The 24,983-nt window shown below is 38.8% G+C and overlaps 2 protein-coding genes across 7 annotated transcripts in view; both read right to left on the bottom strand.

Annotated features, from left to right (window-relative positions):
* Nucleotides 1–737: 737 nt before the first annotated feature.
* On the bottom strand, nt 738–17,022 carry phf20b (PHD finger protein 20, b). Of its 4 annotated transcripts, none has more exons than XM_079477798.1 (19): nt 16,694–17,022; nt 12,659–12,764; nt 11,679–11,850; nt 11,476–11,560; nt 11,040–11,116; nt 10,485–10,956; nt 10,063–10,164; nt 8,733–8,867; nt 8,599–8,655; nt 8,271–8,513; nt 7,983–8,153; nt 7,772–7,864; nt 6,063–6,194; nt 5,664–5,821; nt 4,703–4,802; nt 4,378–4,573; nt 3,874–4,282; nt 2,909–3,128; nt 1,098–2,731 (listed from the first exon to the last, which is right to left on the bottom strand). In XM_079477798.1, exons 2-19 carry the CDS (start codon nt 12,739–12,741, stop codon nt 2,586–2,588), a joined length of 3,051 nt encoding a protein of 1,016 aa, XP_079333924.1. In that variant the 5' UTR covers nt 12,742–12,764; nt 16,694–17,022; the 3' UTR covers nt 1,098–2,585. The 4 variants fall into 4 exon arrangements, with proteins under 4 accessions (XP_079333926.1, XP_079333927.1, XP_079333924.1 ...); XM_079477799.1 differs by having other exon boundaries at nt 8,599–8,652; XM_079477800.1 differs by lacking the exon at nt 6,063–6,194 and having other exon boundaries at nt 738–2,731.
* A 958-nt stretch (nt 17,023–17,980) lies between these two features.
* Nucleotides 17,981–24,983, bottom strand: part of arhgap46b (Rho GTPase activating protein 46b) — a 56,328-nt gene continuing 49,325 nt past the window's right edge. For all 3 annotated transcript variants that reach the window (XM_079478307.1, XM_079478309.1, XM_079478308.1), the window contains 5 exons: nt 22,784–22,857; nt 21,921–22,120; nt 21,210–21,301; nt 20,375–20,544; nt 17,981–20,282 (listed from right to left, as the gene is read on the bottom strand). In XM_079478307.1, coding sequence (XP_079334433.1) covers nt 20,088–20,282; nt 20,375–20,544; nt 21,210–21,301; nt 21,921–22,120; nt 22,784–22,857 — 731 coding nt within the window. In that variant the 3' untranslated portion in view covers nt 17,981–20,087. The remainder of the gene's footprint in view (nt 20,283–20,374; nt 20,545–21,209; nt 21,302–21,920; nt 22,121–22,783; nt 22,858–24,983) is intronic.

Genomic DNA, 24,983 nt, shown 5'->3' with positions numbered 1-24,983 from the left:
TATATATATATATATATCAAACTACATGTGAAAATAAATTCACAAGGTCATCATTATAAGGGAGGAGACCAAAAATATAGGGTTTCTTTAGGGGCGGAGCCAGACGTTGTAGACATTGGGGGCTTAGCCCAAATGAATGGGCATGGTCCCCTTTAGAAAAATATATTTTTCCCCATTTACAGCAGCCGTATAAAATTGTTTTGATGTAATTGTGCTTTCTTTGTATTAACATTTTGAAACAATAACAAAACAAATTTTCACAATGACATTTACTCTTCTCTTAAAAGGCAGAATATGTCTGCTGTAAGCCTGTAACTATGTTACATAACATTAGGTATTTGGAATAAACATCATTACTCATATAGAATCTTGAAGCCTGTTAAGTAGTTTTCATCTCTGAATCTAACCATTTTACATTTTTATTGTGTTTTATGACACAAATAATAATCGCGATTATTTTGGCCAATATTGAGATCCCGATTATTTAACACGACTACTCATAACCTTTAAAACAACATAGAAAACAAAGAAATTGGCTTTTAAACTCTGAATTTAACTGAAAAATAAATGTAAAGAAATAGCACTGCTGAACCACTGTAGAGGAAAGGTGTGCGCTGTGGATTTATACGACAAGACAAGAGAGGATCCTTGCAAAATGGAATGCGGCACAATAATCGGTTAACTCGATTATTTTGTTTGTAATTGATGAAGGCTAAAATTGACGATTACGATTAATTGCACAGCCCCATTTTTATTGTAAACAGTTGGCTTTGTTGTGTCTGCCTTCTTAAGTCTCACAAGTCATTAAAGCTGAATGCTGCCACCAAGCGTACTGAATGAATTCATTTTAGAAACCTGAGATAGATTCGGGGCTTTTGAAAAAACATTCGTGGCATAAGCCCCAAAAAGTCACCCGATCCACCCCTGGGTTTCTTTATCTATAATGTCATTTCCCCAACATTTTTGTACAGTATGATTTATAGGGTTTTAATTAATGTTCATTTATGATTTTGCATGCTCAGTTGTCTTTGCATTAAAACTTTCTGCTATCAATGTTTGCAATGTTACATTTTTAAAAAAGGAAAAACAACATTTTTGGAATTTAAATGTTTGCATTTATTTTCTTGCATTTGGATCATGCTTCAATATTTCTCAGAATTTAGTTTCCCAGGTGACCCCAATGTAAAAATATAGTAACGGAAAAATAAATGTACAAAAGAGCACAATACTTATGTCTGACACCTAGATTTTCAGTATCTGGAAATCTACAGGCCAGATGTAAAATAGAATACATAATATTGAAAAACTCACTAGCTGTACAAAGTTACGAAAACAAAGCACATAACCCTCAAATACCCTTCGGTGTGAATCCACAGATATCGATGAAGTTTGCGCGTCAAAGGGTGAACTGTGCACAAACATTAAGTTCAGGCACAGGTTTTGTTTTTTAACAATAATAGTCAAAAAATGAAACAGAAATAAACACCAAAGGGTGTGAACACTGAAAAGACCCATGCATTCTCTCTTTCTCTTGCTGATCACACACACATACTCAAGTCAAAGAAAGATGACAGAAGTGATGAGATGCAAAAGTCAATAACTTAAATTCAATAACAATAACTTAAAGGCATCTAATGTCTTAAAAACAATCTTGTAGAGAATGAAGGAACAGAAAAGCCACTGAACACAGAAACAAAAAGAACAAGTTAAGAAACTAAACAAAAGACAACAAAACCAGATTATATAAACATCAATTCAGTATGCAAGAGGAAACATTCTGTGCTTGTTTAATAGACCAGGGGAAAACTTAGCACACTGATTTGAAATGCAAGCAAACGTCATTTGTGTAAAAAATGAGAACGATAAAGGACATTAAAGTACAGTACTACAGTATTCACAACAAATCAGAGATTTGGAAATTATCCTAAATGCAGGTGCACATAGTTTAGAACGAAACTAAGAAAAAAATAACAAATCTGAGCAACTGTAATGTTATTTACACGATTACATGACTATTTAGTACAAATATATAAGCAAAATGCAAGTACTTTCAGATTTAAAATATATGTCATTCTCATATTTAACATTTTTTCATGAACTTCAGCAAATATCGGACTCCGTAAGCTCTTATCAAAGACGTCCCAACAGTCAATTATGACTTGTTATTAATAAACAGGAAATAAGTATTTAGCAAGTCGAGAATATAGAGAAAATTACATAAAAAAGAACCCTCAGGTCTAGGACAGACATAGCTAAGTGCTACAAAGAAGCTTAATATTCCACAAAAACCTTTTGCATTATTGATAGGTTTATAATCTTACTCAGTCTTTTCAAACAGCATCTACTGTTAAACAGTGACCATACTCATTACTTCAACACACATCTCTACATAAGAGACACTCTCAGATCATATAGCTTGGATGGCTTAGCAAGGTAATAAAAAAGACAAACACAACCGTTTCAGCAGTTAACTGTCACACTTGGGACTCTGTAATCGAAACATGAGCTTCATGTTATCCCAATCATAGTCACCATCAGTTCAGTCTGAACTTTTTGTTAGTCTTTCCTCATGTTCTCTGGCACCCTCAAGAGGACGAGGAGCACAGTGCGATCTGCTGCACTGTACCCAGGTCCGTCAGGAGTTGTCTAATGCGATGTTTCAGCTGAGGGAGACGAGCCAGCGGATCAGGAGGCTCCAGCTCACCAGTGTAGTCCAGCCAGCTTTCCAACACTGCATGGGGAATCATGTTGTTACAACATGAGCAAAATAAACAAGCACATACCATTGATTCAATTTATGATAGATTTTACAACTCCATTTGCTGAAACTAAATTATAATCTGATTCAGAAAATCGTCACATTATTAACTGCAAATCGATTGTTTACATTTAGTAAAACGGGCCTCACCATCCAGTTCTCGCTCAATAAGGTCCATTCTGTGCGTCACCTCATCCTGCACGGCCTCAATGTGCTCCAGCAGGTTCAGTTGCCACTGCTGGTGCAGCAGAAGGTCAGGGTCAGGCTTGGAATCAGGGGTCACAGGGTCAGGCTCCTCCTCCTTTACATCTACCGCACAGGTCTTTTCCTGTTCACTGGAAACCAGTTGCTTCATACGACACTCCAGTTCCTGACAACATGATACATAACAGCTAACATGTGACTCATTGGTTTATCACATTATAAATGAAGTGAAACTCCTATCCCAGATATTAATAACTGTATTATAGTGAAATTTAGACCACACATAAATGTGTGCGCAGTTTCAGTTTAAGTTAGTTGCGATAAAAAAAAAGATGCATATATGTACATAAGGAGTTACACATTTAATAAATATAGTCATATATATTACATCTAAGGGGCTACATACATTCAAAATATACAAAAAGTGTAAATTTTTATAATATATATTTAAATATTCAAGTATGATGCTGAAAATGCCATAACAGGGATCAATTAGGGCTGTACAATGATAAGTCGCAAGTCGTTTGCAAAATATATATATTTTTTAATATATTATACTGTATGTGTTTGTACTGTGTAAAATAATTATGTAGTTATAAATACACACACTCACATGCATGCATAATTTTAAGAAGAAATATATGAAGAGTTTGGATTCGAAATGAATACAAAGAAATATCTTCGTAAAGCATTGAAGTACATTGATCAATTGTAATAAATGTTTAAAAACTGTTAATACAAAGTAATTACATGACAACGTACCCCTATTACAAAAATAACTGACAAAAGTGTCTAGCCAAAACCATATTGTTTTACAAAAAGAAATACACACTGAGAATGCCAGGTTAGACGGACAGTTTAAAAAAGCCTCTCTGGCTTAAGACGTTACACACCATTCACTCATAACACACCTTAGTAAAGGAGCGGTCGGCCAGCTGGAGCTTGTGTTGCTCATGGTCCAACGAAGCGCCGTACCTCTGCTCTGCCATCTCCAGGAGGTCCTCCGTGCTCCTCAGGCTGTCCTCCAGCTCAGAGCCTCCCCGCGTCTCCACCACCAGTCTCCTCTCCACTGCCGGGTAGTACGTTCGTGGCTTCTGGTAGCAGTGCTCGCTGCTGATGTACGAGTCCTGGAAGGAGCAGTGCGTCTCCATGGGTGACGGGACTTCGCTCTTCAACACATCAACATCGCTCGCTCCCATTTCCAGAGGTGAGGAAGGGAAGGGAGTGGCAAAGCCCGAGTCTCCCGCCACCTTTCTCCGCAAGCCATCCGCAGGCTTCCAGGGCTGCCGCCAGAGCTTCAGGTCAGGGTGGGCTTGGGTTCTAAAGGGGAACAAATGATATGAAAATACAAAGATTCAGAACTGGAGAGGTGAGATCATTTTTTAGAATTACTTACTTTAGTTAGAATTACTTACTGCAGGATGCTCATCTTGAGCTGAAGGCCGTTGACCACCTCAAACACTCGGTGGACGTCCCCCAGGAGCTGATGGGCAGCGGTCACTTTCTTGCTGTTTTTGTGAGAGTAGTTCTCCTCCAGGAAGGACAGGCCATACATGTGACCACTGCTCAGCCAGTCTTTATCATACCAGAACCTTTGGCTCTGCCTCTGAGCTGTATACAAACAGACTTATTTTTACACATTTAACAAAACCAACCACATAAATCAACCAAGATGTCTGGCTATGTTGGCAAATGTCCCAAACACACATTGTTCACCCAAAACAGAGATAGATCTCTCACCTGGTGGGTCTCTGCAGTTGTAGCAGCTGTAGTTGTCTGGCACGCTGTCCTCATACAGTCCCATGCATGTCCCGTGCTGCCAACACAGACACTCGTCACACTGCAAGAGATCACAGAGAAAACACCTTTCATACTCCTCAAAAATATTCACAAAGTTTCAGTCAATACTGTGATCCAAAGTTTCACAGGACATTGCTTTCATAAAACGTTATTCCATACACCTGGCAAGGTTTCGTGAATTAAACAACACACAGCAACGAAAAATGCAACTGGTTTTATTTCTTTTGGATGTGTTTATTAACATAATTCCTATAAGTACAATAGTTTTAAATGTTTACAATTATAAAAATGAGAGAAAATGTACATTTTCCTGAATTTATTATTTATAAGAAAATTATCATTTTTGCCTCATTCTGTGAACTACTTGAAATTTTTCTTCACATTTTCCAAATATTGTTTCTATTTGCATAAAATAACTGGAGAACAGAATACAGGTGAAAATAACAGAAAATATTTTTTTCAGACATGTATTTAGGGAAAGTTCAAACAATATTTTTTTTATGTGATAACCTTGATTTTTCCTCACAGTTTTTATGTGTCTTGTATGCTGTCAGTCTTTCACATTCCTGTCGGATGACTTTATGTCTCCCCTGAAGTTTGATTTTGTAGAAATACAACAAACACTGGACTGGCCACAATACATCTAAAAATGCTGATTAAATTTGTAATGGTCTTTAAATTTTTTCCAGTGCTTAACAAATAGAGCATGTCATAATTGGTGACACTTAAAAAAAGAACCTGAAGAAAGTGTACAAAAAAACCCTGCAGACTAATCCTGCGTTTTATACTTAAACATGCTTTTTCTTTTGTTGAGTGTATCAACACAAATGTATTACATGTAAATGAACGGAAACTCTTTATGATGGTAGTAAACAAACTGTAGAAAAACGAAAAGGTTTACCTGTATCATAAAGTCATTCTCTTCCTGTACTTCACAAATACAGTGTACAATCTCTGAGCCCTGTTCTGAGAGCTGCATGTTGAGATCCAGCTCAGCGTCAGACTCCTCCTCACTCCATATAGGACTGTCAGATGACAAATCACTGCTGCTGTCCTCACCTGTCACACATCACACCGTTCAATCGTCTGCATTCTCTTCTTTAACATAACCATCATTCACGCAAGGAAATCAGCTACTCTACATCACACATGCACATGTTAAAGGTGTATGACACCAGATGGGACGATCTGACGAAACAGACAGCTAGACAAGACCCTCAAAGTTAGGTGAAAACAAAATGCAAAAAAACAAACGGGCAACAAACATAAAGCAGGCGGCTGAGAGTTCTGAGGTACCCACTCTGGCTGAGCGTCTGTTCGGGGCGGGGTCCCGTGTAGGATCGATGTGTGAGGGAGGGGGGCAATTTGAGGGCCGAATTCAAATTGCATTGGAGAGGCTTTGGGCCAATGCTCTCCACAGAGCTGTACGAGTCTGTCAGAGGAGGGAGAGCAGACGCGATACAGGGTTAAACACAGACTGAGCGGTTCTGACCAATGACACGGCTTGATGGTCCTTATGGTTAAGCAGCTAAAATACTCATTTAGCGGGTGGTTGAGTGTTAATAAATGCAAATTAGTGAAGTAATAACGCAGGACCAAATTTAAATGCGCGTAAATAAATTGGAAAGCGAGAGAGACCAGGAGAGAAACACAACTAAGGCAGCAAAACAATGTGGGTGAAGCATTTGAATATTCACTGATGTTGTCCAAAAATAATATATGTGTTTCTATAACAATAACTGTAAGTGGCTTGTATATTTATATGTATTAATAAATGTGTGTGTGCATGTAAACACTGAACAAAATTATAAGCGCAACACTTTTGTTTTGCCACCATTTTTCATTAGCTGAACTCAAAGATCTAAGACTCAAAGATCATAAGAGAAGGAGATGTGTTGCACTGCGTGAGGCAAATGGTGGTCACACCAGATCCGCCCCGGACCCCCCCAATACAGTAAAACTGCACATTTTAGATCCCTTTGTCCTTTTATGGTGGCCAGCCATAGGCACACCTGTGCATAAGTTTGAGTTCTCTTCTAAAAACTATGAATAAAATTGTACTTCAACTTTATTCTTGTCCATTGTTTTAAAGAAACTAATAGTGGTTCATTTTATTCTTTCTAAAATGTAATATATATTTTCTCTAAAAGAAGTGGGTTGGTTCGTTTTAGCTACAACTGCATTAAAAAGTGATAGGCTACTCTAATGATTTGTATATATTTGCACCTTTATATGTTAGTAAATAACTGAATCATTTGTGATAAATAAATACTTTATACTGTATGATGATTTATACTTTTTTTACAATTTGGATAAGTGTAATTTTAAGTGAAGTGAAATTACCATAGTTTTAAAGTAAAAAAAGCAATCATGTTGAATGGAATTTACTTCTGTTTTGCCCAGAGTGAACGACTTCAACATGAGTTAAGCATGTGTAAGAGTTTAGCATTACTAGCATTTTAGCATGTGGCACATACCCGAAGTAGAAGGAGCAATGAAAGATGAACTACTAAACAGTCAAAAACAGTGCATCTCTCCGTCTGTGCAGACAGTGCATGATGCGTGTGTGCTCAGCGGATATAAGAGATGTCTGTCAGTCAGCAGTACGGGTGACCCAGACACGAGCCGTGTAAGACAAGCCGAGCTCACTCATGTTTACTGACAGCTTTGTGTGCTGGCAACAGAAGATCGGCTTGGACGTGAGACCGGTCATGGCGATTACGGTAAAAAACATAGGGTGCACCTCTAATATATTACACGTATCTCTCTCATATACGTTAGTTTGTAACATTTTTTTATTTAAAATTCATTAATGTCTTTTTTTTACTGAACACATCGAGCATGAGTTCCTGTCCTACTGCTTATATTCATTGCAGGTTCAAATCATTTTTTTACACATCCCACTCTAGAGAAACCTTGCAGTTCCAGCAGACAAACAGAGCGGGTGGTAAAGAGCCAGCAACACACAAGACGAACACAAAATCACAACTCCAAAGAAAGCTGTCTAACCTGACTTTGACCTCTTCTTCTTCCTTTTCTTCAGCTTGATGCGGAAGAAGTCCCTCTGCCTCTTCTCTCTCAGCCGCTCTCTTTCTTTTGCTCCTTCAGTGAGAAATTCATAAGAGAAAAGAAATCTCAATTACTGTTACTAATATGCAGAGGACTGGTCGTGAGCATGTGCACTGGAAAAGGACGGAATGATCGTGATGCTCTGCAATACCTGTTTCCTTGGCAACCCAGTCTCTGTCGTCATGCAGCGAGCGGTTGATGTGTTGGTTCTCTTTGCTCCTCTCTGCGCTCAGTGTGGCCGAGCGCTGCCGGTGCATGCTGCCAACAGCAGGGGGCGACAGAGCGTGTCCTGACTTACTGTCGCTCAAAGGGGACGGAGTATCTGTGGGACAAAGGAAGTTGATTTATTAATGGCAGCATGCAAAGTGGAAGAGACAAAATCGATCCATTTCCAAACATCGAAACATTTTACACAGCAATAGACAAAGTGTTCACTAACGTTGTGAAGCAGAGACCGTACGGCGCCTGCGAGGAGTCTCCTGGTTCTGCTGTTCTGAGGAGCGCGTCTGGACGCAGTGAGGGGGGCTTGGATCGCTCTGCGCATGGTAGTACTTCATGTGGTAGTGAAGCAGTGATGCCTTGCGGAAGGACTTCAGGCAGCCTGCGATCTTGCATTTGAAGGAGTTATGATCCAACTCAATGGACAGGATAGGGGGCGGTTGATTTTTGATGACTCTGTACACTGAGGGTGAAAAAGATCGACAGGTCACACAACAGCCGACTTACACGCATGTGGATGTGTGAGAGAGGATTGCTTATGTACTCACGTGGTTCTCTGCTGAACTTGTTTGAAGTTGGGAGATGGACTTGGCGTTTAAGCGCTGCTGCGGAGAAACCAGCTTGTTATAATATTTATTATATCTTAGCCTATAACAATTTCGGCACGTATGAGGAGGCTTACTGAGATCGGGTGTAGATCCAGATTGTTCTGTGGGTGCTGGATTTCCTGCAGGGGCTGTTGGACTATCTATACTCTCTGACGTCTCTGGGACGGTGTCTGACGTAGTTGGTTTGATCTGCGATCGACTATTTCTGTCTGAAGAGATCAAAGATAATATTCTGTGAGATGTTACTGAAAGCTTATTGGGTGAAAGTCATAAATTCAGGACAAATAAAGAAAATAAAACTATTCCATGGTGTTTCACCAGACGCGATGTGACTTGACACGCGGCTTGTTCTTATGGGATTGTCGCATGGCTATGCATCAAGTGTGGACAAAATAATAATGTAATGGGTTCGATTGTCTTTTGTTGTGTAGCATCGCGCAGTGCCTGGTCTAAACACTGTGGTATCTATGGATTTTTCATGCAATAAAAATTTTTGTGTTTGAGAGTAAAAATAATTATTTTGTAATAAAAAATTAAAAGATTGCAAAAAATCTGAAATTGATGATGAAATTATATTGCATTGCGTGCAAATCTTTGAATTTTTTCCTTTTTCTTTGTGCACTTCAAAAACTGCAAATATTGCTCTCTTTTCTGTTGTCTTTTTTTTGGGGGGGGGGGAAACGTAGTGGGCATGATCATATTGTCACTTCAATTAGCAAAAAAAAGGTTTTCAACTCGCAAATAAAAAAGGTTTTCAATTCGCAAATAAAAAAGGTTTTCAACTCGCAAATAAAAAAGGTTTTCAATTCGCAAATAAAAAAGGTTTTCAACTCGCAAATAAAAAAGGTTTTCAACTCGCAAATAAAAAAGGTTTTCAACTCGCTTATCGGCCATAAGCATTTCCAGCAGAATATTTGAAACTGAATCAAATTGCATATCTTCTGGTAAAATGAAGGATAAAAAAAAAATATATCTTTAAGACTAAATTATATATGTGAAAAAAAATGTATATACAGAAACTGAACATGTATCAGAGATGTTTTTGGTTTTTTATTTTTTGAATGATTTTAAAAAGTTTCTTAAAGTTTTTTAGTGACAAACCCATTTAACTTTTATTAATTTAAAGACAAAACGTTAAATTAAACTTTGAATGTTGTCGATTCTGTATCAGTTTGTTAATGTTTTGAAGAAGAGTGTTACCCGATTTTCAGTTTCGTTTTTACATCTTTTAAAATATTGATAAGATCGTAAACCAAGTCTCACGTATCATATCAAATCATGAGCCAAGTATATTGTTACACGCTGTATAAACAAAAAATAGTTGTACATACATAATTGTAAGCATTACACGAAGGACAATTCAAGGTGATACTTTTTAGTCCAAAAATGGCATTAGTCCTATACCTGTGCTTGAATTGGCTCTGCTCCTTTTGGATGGGGGCATTTGACCTGTTGATGCGCGTCTCTTCCTCAGTTCTGGACCACTGGGCTTCTCTGCATCTTTTCCTGTGACAGACACACAAGCCAACAACTCAGCAAGAAACCTGCTTGGTTCATCAACCCTATACCAGCTCACAGTTTGCCTCATGCTGAACTGACTCGACCATAAATCACCCAACAATCCCTTACTTTCAATTTCACTCCTCGCAGCATTGCAAGGCTGCTAATGTTCCCATGGTTAAAAATTCATAAGCATCAGTTATATATGGTCTTTAGCAACTACGGTCTGTTGGTGTGTGGGTGGAGTTAAATCTAACGCTTGGAATCAAATCCTAATTGAATATAAAAAATGTAACATGTAAAATGTTCCTCCAAACCAAACTCACCATCTGTCATCCTACTCCGTGTTCTTCTGGGCGGACCGGGACTGTCATCTCCCTCTTCCTCCTTGTTCTCTTCTTCACTCTTGTCAACTCCATTTTGAAGAGCTTTGGGCTGCTCTTCCTCTTGTCCTCCATTCATCTCTTTCTTCTCCTCTTGGTTCTCAATGTTCTCCATTTTGCTCTCCGCTTCCGTGTTTAATGGTTCTGTCTTGACATCTTCACAGGGCAGTTTTTCATTATGATCAGCAGAACTCTGCTCCGATTCATTCGCTTTTCGAGTGGCTTCACTATTCTGGCGGTTTCTGGACTCATCTATCACCATGCTGTCTTCTTCATCCTCCTCCTCCTCCGATCCGCTCTCGCCATCCTGGTCAGAGGTGCTGTGTCTCGAGCCGTTACTCCTTCCGTTTTCTTTGAGCTTCCATTCTTTCTCGCCCCGCTTTCGAGCCTGCTGATTGGATCTGCCATTGGAGCGCTGTAGATAAAGACAAACCCATTAAACCGGTGCTTTTGGGAAAGGACCTACTGTTTAGAGGAGCCAAGGGAGCGACTTCACACCTCTTTGCGGAAAGGCTTTACTTTAATCCCCTTCACCGTCTTCACGACTCCGTCGAAGAACTTCACCGTGTAGTTCCCTGGACAGAGAGCCAGTTATAACTCTTAATAACACATTAATAATGTAATAGACGTCTCAGTACAAACTCTCTATTTAAAGGGACAGTTCACCTACAAATTTTTATTATTTTATAATTTGTTCATTTTAAACCTGTATGACTGGTCTTCTGTACAACACAAGAGATGATATTTTGAAGAATGTTGTAAGCAAACGACATTCGACCCCATTGTATAAACACAAAACCAAAAAACACATTTCTTAAAATATCTTCTTTGGTGTTCCACAGAGGAAACACATTTTATACCACATGTTAGGAGATAAATGATGAAAGAACTTCATTTTTGGGTGAACTATCCCTTTAAACTTCAGAATACACACCATCTTTGTCACGGGACAGGATCTTAGCAGGGTAGTACCGACAGTCTGACCAGCTGGCTAGAACTTTCTGGTTAACATGGAAGCCCTAGGAAATAAACAAATTATGTCTTTACATATTTTCAGTCACATTACGTTATTATGATTTTGAGTTTCATTTTGTCCATCACTGAGAGACTCAGCAAAGTCTGACAGGAAGAACTTACTGGAGCCTTCTGCTTTTCAGGGAGACCTCGTTTCCTCAGCTGGATTCGTTCCACGGGTCTGAGGTACGGACTGCTCCAGTCAAACCACTCATCATAACGGTGACTCCACTGTCTGTAGTGGATCAGAACCTTTTCATCTTCATAATCTATCTTCTCAATACTAGCAGCATACCTACAGATACAAGACAAGAGTCATTCGTTTTAGTTAACATTACATCCTGTTAAAGATTTCTACTTTCTGCGTTTGCTCTTTTTTTGCCCACTTTACTGTGTGTTCACATAGAGTGCGAATGAGGCGTCAAAAACGCACTATTCGCGAGTAGTTTGACGCTTGAACATTTTGTGTTTACTCGCGTCATTCGCGCGTGAAAAACGCGTCATTCGCGAGTGAAATTCGCTTCACGAAAATGTTTTTACAATTTACCGGATTCTCCGACCTCCTCACTCACTTTCTTCCAAGCAAGATCCTTTTTATTCCTATTTTTATGAACACGTATCATATAGCTCCGGGTGTCCACACACTGAGATGAGCGTGTCCTCCATTTTTTATTTCTGCCTCTGCTCGCTACGTCGTCTACGTCACTACTCAAGCAGGCTCCTGATTGGTTAACGCGGCGCGAATTTCCGCCAAAGTTCAGATTTTTCAACTCGCGCGATTCGCGCAATTCGCGTCATTCGCTTCATTCGCGTCATTCGCGTCATTCGCGCCGCCTCATTCGCGCTATTCGCGCTGCAAGCGCGTCTATCGCGTCTTTACATTGACTTAACATGTAAATCACTCGCGCTTGACGCCTCATTCGCGCTCGGTGTGAACACACAGTTAGGGACAATCGGCCTACAAATTGCTTGCTTGTCATTGGCTGCAATACAACATTTCCTAAATTAAATTCTGTGGTTGTATTCAGAAAGGGTGAATTTCAATAAGACTCTCTGAGTAAAATGAAAGGTTGGAAGAGCAGAAGCGGAAAGGAGACACTGACCAGTTCTTCAGGCTGTCTCTAGCCTCCAGCTGCGATCCCACCTCAAATGTGATCCCACGCCTGTGAGGAGGGGTCTTTGACATGCTGTTCACACGCTCTCACCAACCTACAAAATCAGTGACAACACATTAGCTGTACACTCATCAGAGGACCAAAGACATGATATTGAAAGTATGCTTTTAAGTGTTTTATTACTTTCTGTGAAGCGTCTGCATGCCTTATCTCAAACAAGCTGAAAGCTTTGTAAGCTATGTAAGTCACTATGGATAAATGCGTCTGCCAAATGCCTAAATGTAAAATGTAAGTTTATAAACATTTCATAACTGTTGTGTGGCAAATGCAAGAAAGTACAAGGTAATGTGTATAAAAATACTGGCTTTGTATTTTTGTGTTCGGCAGAAACACAATCCTTCTAAATTTCAGGGAAGAACAGAAAAAAATAGGCCAGAGTTAAAAGGCTGTTAACACTTTCAGGCTTCAGGGAAAACACATATTAAAGGGACAGTTCAGCCAAAAATGAAATTTCTGTTATGAATGACTCATTCTCTAGTTGTTCCAACCCTGTACACATTTCTTCGGTTGAACACAGAGAAAGATATTTTGAAGAATGCTTGTAACCAAATAGTTCTTGGACTCCATTGACTACATATTAGTAAAAAATGACAATGGTAGTCAAAAATGCCCAAGAACTGTTTACAGTCAAAATATCCTATTTGGTGTTTGTACAGAACAAATTGTAATTAATTAGTAATTCTACTAATCCTACTATGGTAGTCAATGGTGGCCAAGAACTGTTTGGTTACAAGCACTCTTCCAAATATCTTTCTCAGTTTATAAAAACAAAGAAATGTATACAGATTTAGGGTCAAAGGTTAGTAAATGATGACAGAATGCTTTTGGGTGAACTATTACCTTTAACTCTTTCCCGCCATTTAAAAATCAACCGTTTGCTGCCAAAGATAAGTTATTACGGCAATCTGTGTTTGTACTGTTGTACTGCAGGTGGTACTGTTACACACCTTTGGAAAAAGTACAGAATCTCTGAACCTATCGGAGTCTAATCTGGGTGGAGTCTTTGAACAAAAATGTTTTTATTATCTCAGCTGTTTAAATAAAGTGATGCATTTTTTAAGAAACCTATCCCCATCTAAGGGGTGATAAAAAAAAACTGAAGATAGAAGAATCCGTTTTTTGTTTTGTTTAAAAGCAGAGAAATTGTTTCTGTTCTTTTATTTTATACATTATGTGTATGTAAATTCATTACAGAAAATGTACTGTGAGCCATAAAACTGAGTGAAAATGTAAAAAAACGCGGTGGCTTGCAACTTTATATAACTAGGCTGGCGTGGAAAGAGTTGATTCACACAGCCCCCCCACTCAATCAAATATTTCGGATTCTGTTTTATTTTATTCTAAAGCTGAAATCTGTTGCTTTGTCTCTTTTTTGTTTGAAACATAAAATTGCAGGTTGCTTGCAGTTTTCTTTGTGTGGTTTGGGCTGTGACGCTGCTCTTCTGCATTGATGAATCTGTGTTATTCATATGCATAACAAAACCAGACTAATAATTACTCAAAAACCAGTTCGAAAAACGCAGACTTGACCTAGCAATGGTCTGGCAGCCAGCTCATCCTCCTTCTATTTACAGCCGTAATATAACCGGCTGTAAATAGGTTTGCAACAACCTGAGGGTGAATAAATGATGACAACATTTTCATTTTCGGGTGAACTATACCTTTCATTTTTAACTCAAAGAAGTTACAGAAAATGCTATTCCAGTTATTCCAAATTTGTATAATTATCTTTGTTCTGATGCACAGAGAAACATATTTGGAAGAATGCTTGTAACGGAACAGTCCTTAGACCACTCCCATAGAAGAAAAACTGCTTTAAAAATGTCTCCGTTCTTTTGAACACAAAAGAAGATATTTTGAAGAATGTTGTAAAGCAAGCAGTTCTGGGGCAAATTTTACAACAATTGTCCTTTTTCCTACTATGGTAGTCAATTGTGGCCAAGAACTGTTTGGTTATAAACATTCTTCTCTTTCTCTGTGTTGTTCATCAGAAGAACAAAGAAATGTACACAGAATTGGAACTCATGGGTGAGTAAATGATGACAAAATTTTTAATTTGGGGAACTGTTCCTTTAATGCTTGTTTTGTTTCATTAAAAATCATCAAGTCTTGTTGAGAAACTGTCCTTAAGGATATTATCATTTAAAATGTTCTTAAATATCAGTATTGGTCTGATTGGGAAAAATTGTGGAAACACAATATCAGGGCTAAAATCGTGGCATCAAATAATGTGCCGTGGCCTATAATGGTTTAGCCTTTTCATTATACCCAATTGAATGAACTAAAACAAGCTCATAAGCCTCAAGCACCCAAAAAATGGGTGTAAATGTTGCCCAATCATCTCGCTGTAGATGTCATCATGATGTAACGTCATCGAAACACATTACTGACCTCACCAGGCTGTAATAAATGCATTAAAATCCTTTAGATTCAAAGAGATTGAAATAGACAACTGATTTGTCTCTATTGTATGACGAGGAACATGACATATTTAATACACAGTTTCGGCTTGTCACAATCTTTAATATTTATTACATAATATCCAAGGTATGACTTGTATTCAGTAACTTCTAGGTAATCCTTATTTACAAATGATTCTAATGATGTTATATTATTATTTGGTGGAGCAAATGTACACCACAGATATTGTTTTAATATAGTATGGCACGCATTGCGTTATAAACCTTAAAGCATATTTCAATAATAAAAAAAGTGTTCATCTGCATAAAGCGGAAGAAATGAAACCTTGCCTGTATTCATTTAAACGAGTACATGTAATGTCCACAACGTTTAACATATTAGGAAAACAGACCGACGCGACTGTACACATCGCAATCCAGCGTCATAAATGAACACCGAATGAAAGCGCGTCATCACAAACGTGTCTGAACTTTCATAACTGACTCCAATTCGCCTGCGCTGTGCGCGCGACCACCGTGCTCGTGTCCGCCCTCGTGGAAACACGCGATCCATACATGTTAATACGTCATAATAGCGGGAAACCGGCAGATTGTGTTCATACAAAACACTCGCAACCCCCGACGTGACCCGTTTAACGGTCACGCACAACGGCAACGCATCGAGCGTTGCGTGACGCAAATGGCGCGCATTACGTTTCCTCTTCGTTGTTTACCTTGTCAGGGCAGCGGCTCACGTTTACACGCCTGTCACAGCACGCCGCGCGCCTTACATCCGCCAGCAGCGAGTTCGTATATAACATTCGCTAAACGTAACGAGGAGGAAATCATCAAAGCGCGCGACCTTTCGATCTTTCTCGAAGGTCCGCATCAAATCAGGCTTTTGACTTTTCCTCCACTTCACATGCGATGAAAACGTGGGTGCAACGTTGTCTGCTAACTTGACGCGTTGTACGCGACAACAGACACGCAGTGCAATCTTCATATCATAACAACGAGTCAACCCCTCGTGACAGCTGAAGCCATTATTTTGCCTTTTTAAACGGCTTTCAGACATTACATTGTTCACTTATCTACCACGATGCGCAACAACAGCAAATGATTTGATTGGCTGAAGTCCCTGAGTGACACGGATTCCAGCCATCTGATTGGGTCACGCATACGTCTATCAAAGCTCGACTCGAAGCGGCCTCTGCTCGGCCTACTCCTGGCAGCATGGGGCTACCGTAATTATGACTCGGGAATACAGGACAACTCGAACAAAAGTCCCCCAGCTGTCCGCGAAGACGCAAAATGCGCTTGTATCTAGATATACTTCACGACAATGACGGTCGCTGCCGACACTTTTTCTCAATGCGCCGTTTCTTAGAATCGGTTTCGCGGGTCCCGCTAGCATCCAACAGAGGAACACATGCACGGAGGCAAGTTTCGTTTGAACAGAACAGCATCATCACATAACATTGCAAGATTTGAAACGGCAGCTTGCAAAACGCCCCAAAATAACTGCGTATTATTTTGCGCTATTTAAAATGAAAGCGCCGTTTACCTCTTTTGCTGATGAACTCCAATTCCGAAGAAAGCAAATGAAAAGGCTCTGCGAGTGCTTTAGTCGCATGCTTCAAGAGCGCGTCCACGCAGTTTGTTTTCTCCGCGGCGGGAGCAGCGAGGCCGGTGCCCGCGAGGTGGAGCTTGTTTGCGCACGCGTGCGGGATTTTCCCTGGTCGGGGTCGCTGTTTCCTCTTGATTACCCTTTGAATCAAACGTTTTCCGACACTGCCTACGATCAATGTGGCCGAATGGTCAAATGTGACATGTCATCATACGTTTTTTGGTAAAGGAACGACACTCGATGCAAGCCATCGCACTTGACACGAAATAGGCACGTGGATACATTGTGGGTCATCTCTGACGTTAAAATGTCGTCAGAAGTTATATCTTCGTAAATTATCCGTTTGGATTTATAAAACGATACGTGTATGTGCGCCCCATAGTACGAACACGTTCACCGACAGCGGAAATCAGTTTAGCACAAAGCCAGAAGTAACATCTAGATTTAGCAACATCAAAAATACACAGTGACATTCAAACAGTGATGTTAGTTGTGATTTAGTAACATCAACACATTACAAGTATTTGTTAACAACAAAATAGCTTCAATCCAACAGCTAGAGCTCGAGGCGGGATACCTCCCGTTACCTCGTAACAATATGTGGTCAGTAAACTAGCCTTTCTTAAAAATGTCCATATCTGCTCTTTTTAGTTCATTTTATGATGTATTTATTGTTCTTCTCACCCTCACAGTTCACTGCTTTGTCTGAAATTCATGTGATAGCTATAATCCAAAACAAAGCAAATGGTACATACTACGAATGAGTCACCCACAGCTTCTCAAAAGCTTATTGTGTATTATTGTATATTCTACGTGATGTGTTTTATATATTTTATTATCCAAATCTACAAGGGTTACATTTTGGACGAGATTCCAGACATAACCACAAGAGGCCAGCGGAGGTGCTTCACAGCTTTATTTCCAACAGAAATAGACCAAATATATATCACGAAACAACATATAAAATATGTAAGAATGTCATAATTTAGCAATACACACAACTACGGCAACAGGTGCTCATGCATGTTGGTAAGGTTAGGCTCAGTTTGGTGAAAAACCTATAGTGAATAGTGTCAGTCTTACATTTTCTGTGACAAAATATGTTTTTATAATAATGTAATGTCGTGTAGTGTTTCTTTTATTTATACTTGACAACTTTGCGGCGCATGAGCTGATCTTGATGAAACCCAAGAGAAGTGTTTCAATAAAACAAAACCAGAGCGGCACTTTAGAATTTACAAATTTTATTATTTCAACGTTCATCATGTAACATCTCAACACACATTATTTATGCCATCAATTCACAATTTTCTCCCACACGTACAGACTTTCAGAGGCATTTACAGTAAGATTGCAGAATGGGTATCAGACACGGCAGAGAACATGAAGAAGGAAACTCAAGGGCAAGTGCAACAAAGAAGGGGCTTAACACTCCAATTGACAACTGTATGCAACTAGTGTCCAAATTTAGACTGATTTATTATTTTCACTATAAACAATCTGTCAGATTAAATATCTATATACAAAAGCACATGTGGTGGATTCTCCATTGTATCGATAGCAAATGTGATGAGGGTCGTTCTAAGTGAACAATCAATGCTGCAGTTTTCAGTCATATATACACTAAATCAGATAAACCCAAACCTTTTTATTACTTTCATAGTGACTTCAATGCATTTATAGAGAGAAGGTTGAAGAACTGTCACAGTTATCATAATGCAATGTGAATTGTATTCTCAGTGTTGCTTTAAGGCAGTGGTTCTCAAACTGTGTGTAGAGTGAATCTTTTTGCGGCCCCCATTTAAAGAAGTATAATCTTAAACTTAGAATTTTAATTCCTAGTCAAGTCAGCTTTATTTATATTGTGCTTTTTACCATTTTCATTGTTACAAAGCAGCTGTACAAGAAAACATTGACTATAAGCAAAACATATAAGGTTATGCAAGTCAAAACACAGGTCAAATATCTGACAGACTATACATTCCTATATGCAGTGTTAATTAAATAAAACTATAAAAGTCTAGTAACATATATATTCCATTATACAATGCTGGAACATCAATACTTTTGGTTTGTAGTCTTATTTTTCTAATGTTTGATTGCATAAAGCTTATGGGCACCCGGTCTGAGAACCACTGCTTTAATGGGAGCTATACTTGAACTTGACTTTTAACCACTGTAATTTATATCACACATCTTTTTGTGCTACTTTAACTCCTCACATTAGGTTAAGCAATTTTACCTTTTTTAAATAAGTTATCGCAACTCGTCACTAGTAAAAATAGTAAGTATAAAGTTGAAATGACCAATAGAGTCAGTCTGATTTTGCTCAAACATGTAAGGCAGCCCATTTTTTACACAGTGTGGTACAGACATTTGATGGTAATCTAGCGCCCTCTTGAGTACGGAAGTTTGTTCCCGTTACAGTAATGTCAGAGAACATGTTGTGTATGTGCTTGCAATGTGTTGGCCAAATGTTTGTGTTTTTGTACCTGTGTCTTTCTGAAACCATATTCAACGTAAGCAAATCTGAATTTAATCTTGGTCAGATGTTGAAGTTGGAAGCTTTTGAAACAACTGAAACCAAACTGCTTCAAATGTGCCAATGTCCAGAGTTTGCTGGAGTTCACTTTGACCTCATTGATGCAGCCAGCCCGCTTCTGGAAATTGTGCATCTTCATATAGGAAAAGGTCAGTTGATTTGGAAACTACATTAAGCAGTAAATTGAAAAACCAGTATCCAAATTCTTTGGTTTATGGGACCCATTCATTTGAGATTGTGGAAACATGAATGGTTATGTGTTTACACAGGCACATCGCACACATTGTCATACATCAACAAACCATTCTCTATGTAGGGTGCCAGACCCCAAACATTGACCTTTACGCATCCTGTACATAGGTGCGAAATGTCAATTCACGCTTTTGAGCTTCATTGTAGATTTATACACGAAACTGAAGCTTCAAATTCTCTCCACTCATATTTGACCTTACAAACAATTTATATTAAATCATCAGAACACTCATACCATATTAAATTAACGAAATACTCTGCGGATCATAGGATGTATGGTATTGGGACAGAGCGAAAAAGATTATAACGATGCATTTCCACACGGATTGACATAAAAGACTGATAGGTCATGCATCACCTGTCTTTAATCCCAGCAAAATGGCTCCAAATTCAGTAATTTGATACAGGCTTCAATGAGTCATTTTGTTAACGAAGGATAATTCACATTTTCACAAGTCTGGAGGTGCTGGTATTCCACAAGAAAATGACTCTCTGTGTAGATCATCCGGAAAATATATGACTGAGATGGCTGAGAGGTCAAATTAAACCCTTGATGAAGGTGGTGTCAAGGTGGACAATGAGCAAGCGAAGAAAGGACATCTCTTTCCTTGTGTTCTCAAAGATGATTCGAGGATCATCAGACTGACAGCGCAGGCAGTTGGGCGCCATCACCATGGCCAAATTATTCACATCCATTTTAGTCCTACTAACATTCACTGGCTGGGTGAAGACCTGGATGAAGAGACAAACACACAGCGTTTATACATTCCTGTAGTTGCTGTGCAAGTTGCCGTCAACTGTGTTTACATCGCAGAGATTTTTACCTGTAAGAAGTTGATGAAGTAGCAGAGCACCAGTCTGTTGTGCTCAGGGAGAGACTGAACCACACCAATAGCTGCTTCAGGATCTTCATAATGACTGATACACTGTCTATAGAAGCTCTGAGGAATCAAAGGCTCTTCCAGCTCTCTGTACCACAACTTCAACAGAGATGCTGAGGGACAGAAATGTAGTTGACTAAATGACTTAAGTTATTGTTTTGTGATTGTATACCGTTTTCTATAAACCAAAGAGCATTCTGTTTAAAAACACGTTATATTTAATATTCACGGAGTAAGACCATGTCAAAGTTTGAAATTAGTGACATTTGTTGGAAATTGAGCTTTAATGCCCTGAATCCTCATATTTTGATCATGAGACTTTTTAATATTTCATTCAAATTCTTAAAAATAATATAACTTAATCTATCAGTACATTTAGCTAAATTAAAGCACTAAATGTATTAACTGAATATAAATATATATATATATATATATATATATACATATAACTAAACATGTATATAAACTGAAAAATATATAAAATGACAAAAGCACAAAAAATTGCTGTAAAATAAAAAACACTTTTATTTAAAAATCATGTTTTTATTGTTTTATTGTGTTTTTATGTTTGTTATTAATACTTATTCAAAACAACTCCACTGCAGTTTGATTGATACTATTGGGTTTTTCTCATTTTATAAGAAATGTGTCTTGTATATACGTATATGTTTGCAAACAAAATATATAAAGGTAAAAAAGGTTTATTGGGCACATTGTAAAGGTGATAGACAAGGACCAAATGCCATTTACAGCTCAAGGATGTGTTTTATGTTCTCACCTGGGACGTTGGGATCTGAAAGATTTTCTGGAATTTTCCACTGGTCCACCTGTAGCTTGAGAGCGTTCACCTCATCAATGTCCCCTGGTACTCTACAGCACAGCAACATTAGATTCAGTCAAGAGGACAAGCTCAACTTACATATATTTCACAAACGAAACTGTTTACTTATATCTAATCTATGTTTATATGAACACACTTCCAGGGCACTGGAACACTCAACCGCTAGGGGGAGCCAATCTACTAGAATTTCCTATGACAAGTTCACTGTGTTAAAAGTTCACTGCTCAGATTGTATATTTGTTGTAGTATTCTATACACGTGAGTACTGACGCGGCGTAAACAAAAGACAAAGAGTGTACAGGAAGAGACTTTTATTAAAAAGCGATAAAACCTGAACAACAGGCGGTCATTAATAACAGGACACATCCCGGCGACAATGGGAATAAAAATACATAAACCGCCAAGAAGAATACTGACATCTACCAATGACAAAGAGGGATGTCACAAAACAAATGAGGAATCCAGCACTCCCTTCCTAAAAATGTGTTTGATGTTTTTATAAAGCAAAATGTCAAACAGACAAATTAAAGTTTGAATGAAAATATCTACAAATGCCACACAGATCAATGCAGCTTCACGAAGACTTCGAATCGCCCTGGTGTCATAAAGTGCTATTTATGATGCGCTCTCTTTATTTCTATGTCTCACCTGAAGATGCCCTCGGTTTGAGCTCCGCCCAGGGCCAGTACGTACTGAGAGAGCTGCACCTGCACCCAGGGCAGCTTTCGGTCTGGAAAGAGCCCACTCTGCCTCTCCATGATCTCCTCCAGAGCGCTGCCGAACAGAGAAGGGGTCACGATGGCGTTCCGTCCGTGATCAATCTCTTCCAAAGTTGGCTTTCTCAAACCCTACAGACATGAAACGTACAGATCGTCCATGTGTGAAATAAACATATTGTAATTCTGGGGGTAAAAATAACCTCCTGGTTAAACTGCAGGAGACAGCGGTGGAACGGCAGATTACAGGGTGGGACTGGTTAAAGAACCAACATCAGCACTGTTAGTATTTACTGGTGTTACTGGTGATGTGTGTGCATGCATGTCACTCATGTAAAGGAGTTATACAGGGTACTGGGGGTTGTTGTAACCTTCTTTCCTAAGTTTGGGTTAGTAGATTAGTAGTCCCTGTGGTGTGTTCCTTAAAGTCTGGTGCTGTGATTGCAAACAGATGTGACCAGTCTCTGATGGATACACTCTATACTGTTTCTTTTGACTTTTCGGAGACTCCTGGGTACAATCTTACAGCACCGTTGGCATCTATAAACAAACATTAGACCCGGGAAAAGTGTGTGTTTTCAATTAGTCATCACATGATACACGTCTCCAAGTTTTATGTGTCTGGTTAAACGTGTTGAATGTAATTAGATGTTTGGAGTCGATGCTGTGATCAAAAACGTGTGGAAGCCTGACTATTAGGACTAGAAGTCAACAACCCAGATATAAATAAGGGGTCAGGGGTTATGTATTTTAATGGTCATGTTTTGCTGTGTGGATTTATTTTGCCACGCTTACCTTTTTGCCTCCAGTGATGGCCACTTTCTGCAGTTTACGGTAGCAGTACTTAGCATAAGTGCTGATGGGAAGACCTGTCGAGGGAAAATAAATAGAGGTATTACTGAACAATGACAGAGCTCAATAAGGAAACAGCTTAACCAGTGCTCCTGACAATTTAGTATGTTTTGTCAAAATGGGCTTTCCCAGAATGCAAAGGGCTTCGGGGGAGACACAGTTTGCTTGCAAACTTGTACCTTGTGACTTGTTTCAAGCGTTGTAAGCGTAAAATTATCTCCTCAGGGATTAATAAAGGACGTTTTAAGAAACAAATGCCATCTGACTTATTTTTTATGGTTGCATGGCCAAACACAGTAGGAGTTGTGTAAGGCTGCATGCATCAGAGTGTATTTGTGTGGTTAGTCAGCCAAGGTTCGCGGGTCTAGTGGACGGCATTATTTGATTTTCAAGTCAATTCAACCATGAAACGTTATGCAAAAACACTTTACACTTTTGTGAAATCATACCTAACAACTCAGATTATGAATCATTATTATAAGCTTATCATTGTGAACATATGTAGGGAGACATGTTTTATGAACACTGTTTTTTAAGTACTTGCACAATAACAGATCTTTGGTTAATTTTGTTAAAAAAAGTCACAGATTGCAGCTTTAAAGGTGCAAAGTGTATATTTCAGCGGCATCTAGCGTTGAGGTTGCAAATTGCAACCAACGGCTCAGTCCATCCCTCCTTTTGAAGCACTATACACTGATGTTGTTGCGTTTTCTTTGCAGACGAGATCATTTGTTTATGATACGTGTAGATAGAAATAGCTCTTTCTGAGATAGTAAAAACATAACGCTTCATTATGCAAGGTCTTTATACACCTCTGAAGACAAAGTTATGTATATTATATTGCATTTCTGTCACTAGATCTTCCTCAATCTCACATATTGCACCTTGACAGTATTGACAGTATTTGTCTATGCACATTCAAAACCATTGGTGCTAAAACATTTGACATCAACGATGTATTTTATCAAAACTGTTTGCCAATAACAACACCTTCATGCCAATGTTCCCCACTGAACTGTTTACCAATAGTGGCAAATATTTGCACTTTTCTCTAGCCGTGTCAAACTGGCCATAGCTGCCAAAGGTTTGCTGCAAGTTCACCATTACAAATGAAAAGCTGCAAACATTTGAGCAATCTGTTAAATCCGCAAATTCGCCACTGATTACATGCTACAAAATACCGCAAATGAATGCTTTCTGCAAGAATTATGATGGTAATGTATGATTCTTGGGGTGGAAGAATTGTATACCAAGCCTCTCAACAGATCCAGTTACAAATACAAGATCAAACACATTCAACACACGCAGATGAGGCGTAAAAGGAGTACAAGCAGCTACTAGTTCACCCAGAGCAGAACAGTAAAGACCTGCTCATACAGTATGTGGAAAAGTGTTTCCAGAAGTTAATAGCCAATCAATGTCATTCTGGAAAATGCTGGATGTACACATTTTTACATGAGATGAACAGACATGTAGTTAACCTGCGGCCAGAAAACCAACCAAAATCATTGATGTTAGATGAAACATCACACAATATTCAAATAAAACAGACAAAAACAGTGTGGTGTGTTATCTATTTCATTAAACAGAAGACAATTCTTCGCCAGCTCCCTCCCTTGTTTCTGCTTGGGAACGCGAGTCATTCTTTGGCTGAACAACTATTAGATAGTTTTACAGGGGTCTGACATTCAGACCCGCAGGGCCAGATTTACTGCGAACAGGTGAGGGAGGTTGTGTTGGGCCGGACCCAAGCCTGAGAGACAGAAGCAAAACACACTTAAGAGGTTTCAGATATTACTCACACATTCAGGGAAACAGGGTGAGTGTATTAGTGTTTCGTGGGAAAAATGTACTTGGACTTTGAAACAACAAATGGTTTTCATCTTGGGCCTACAAGTGATTGACGTTCATTGTATCAAACTGAAGTAACAGTGAACGCTTCAAGCAAGTTTTGATGTCCTGATAGGACTAAACTTTAGCTTTGTTTATAAGCTGAATTATATGTTGCCAAATTTACTTGGCACATCTATCAAATTTGCATATTGAAATGCTGGAAAAACAGCCCAAACACGCCTGGTTCTAGCTCATCCATATATCATACCATTAAAACAAATTGCAATTCAAAATATAAAATATTACATTA

Source organism: Barbatula barbatula (genome assembly GCF_947034865.1).
Source record: "Barbatula barbatula genome assembly, chromosome: 17".
Classification (NCBI taxonomy): Eukaryota; Metazoa; Chordata; class Actinopteri; order Cypriniformes; family Nemacheilidae; genus Barbatula; species Barbatula barbatula.
This window is presented reverse-complemented; position numbering and strand designations above follow the sequence as displayed.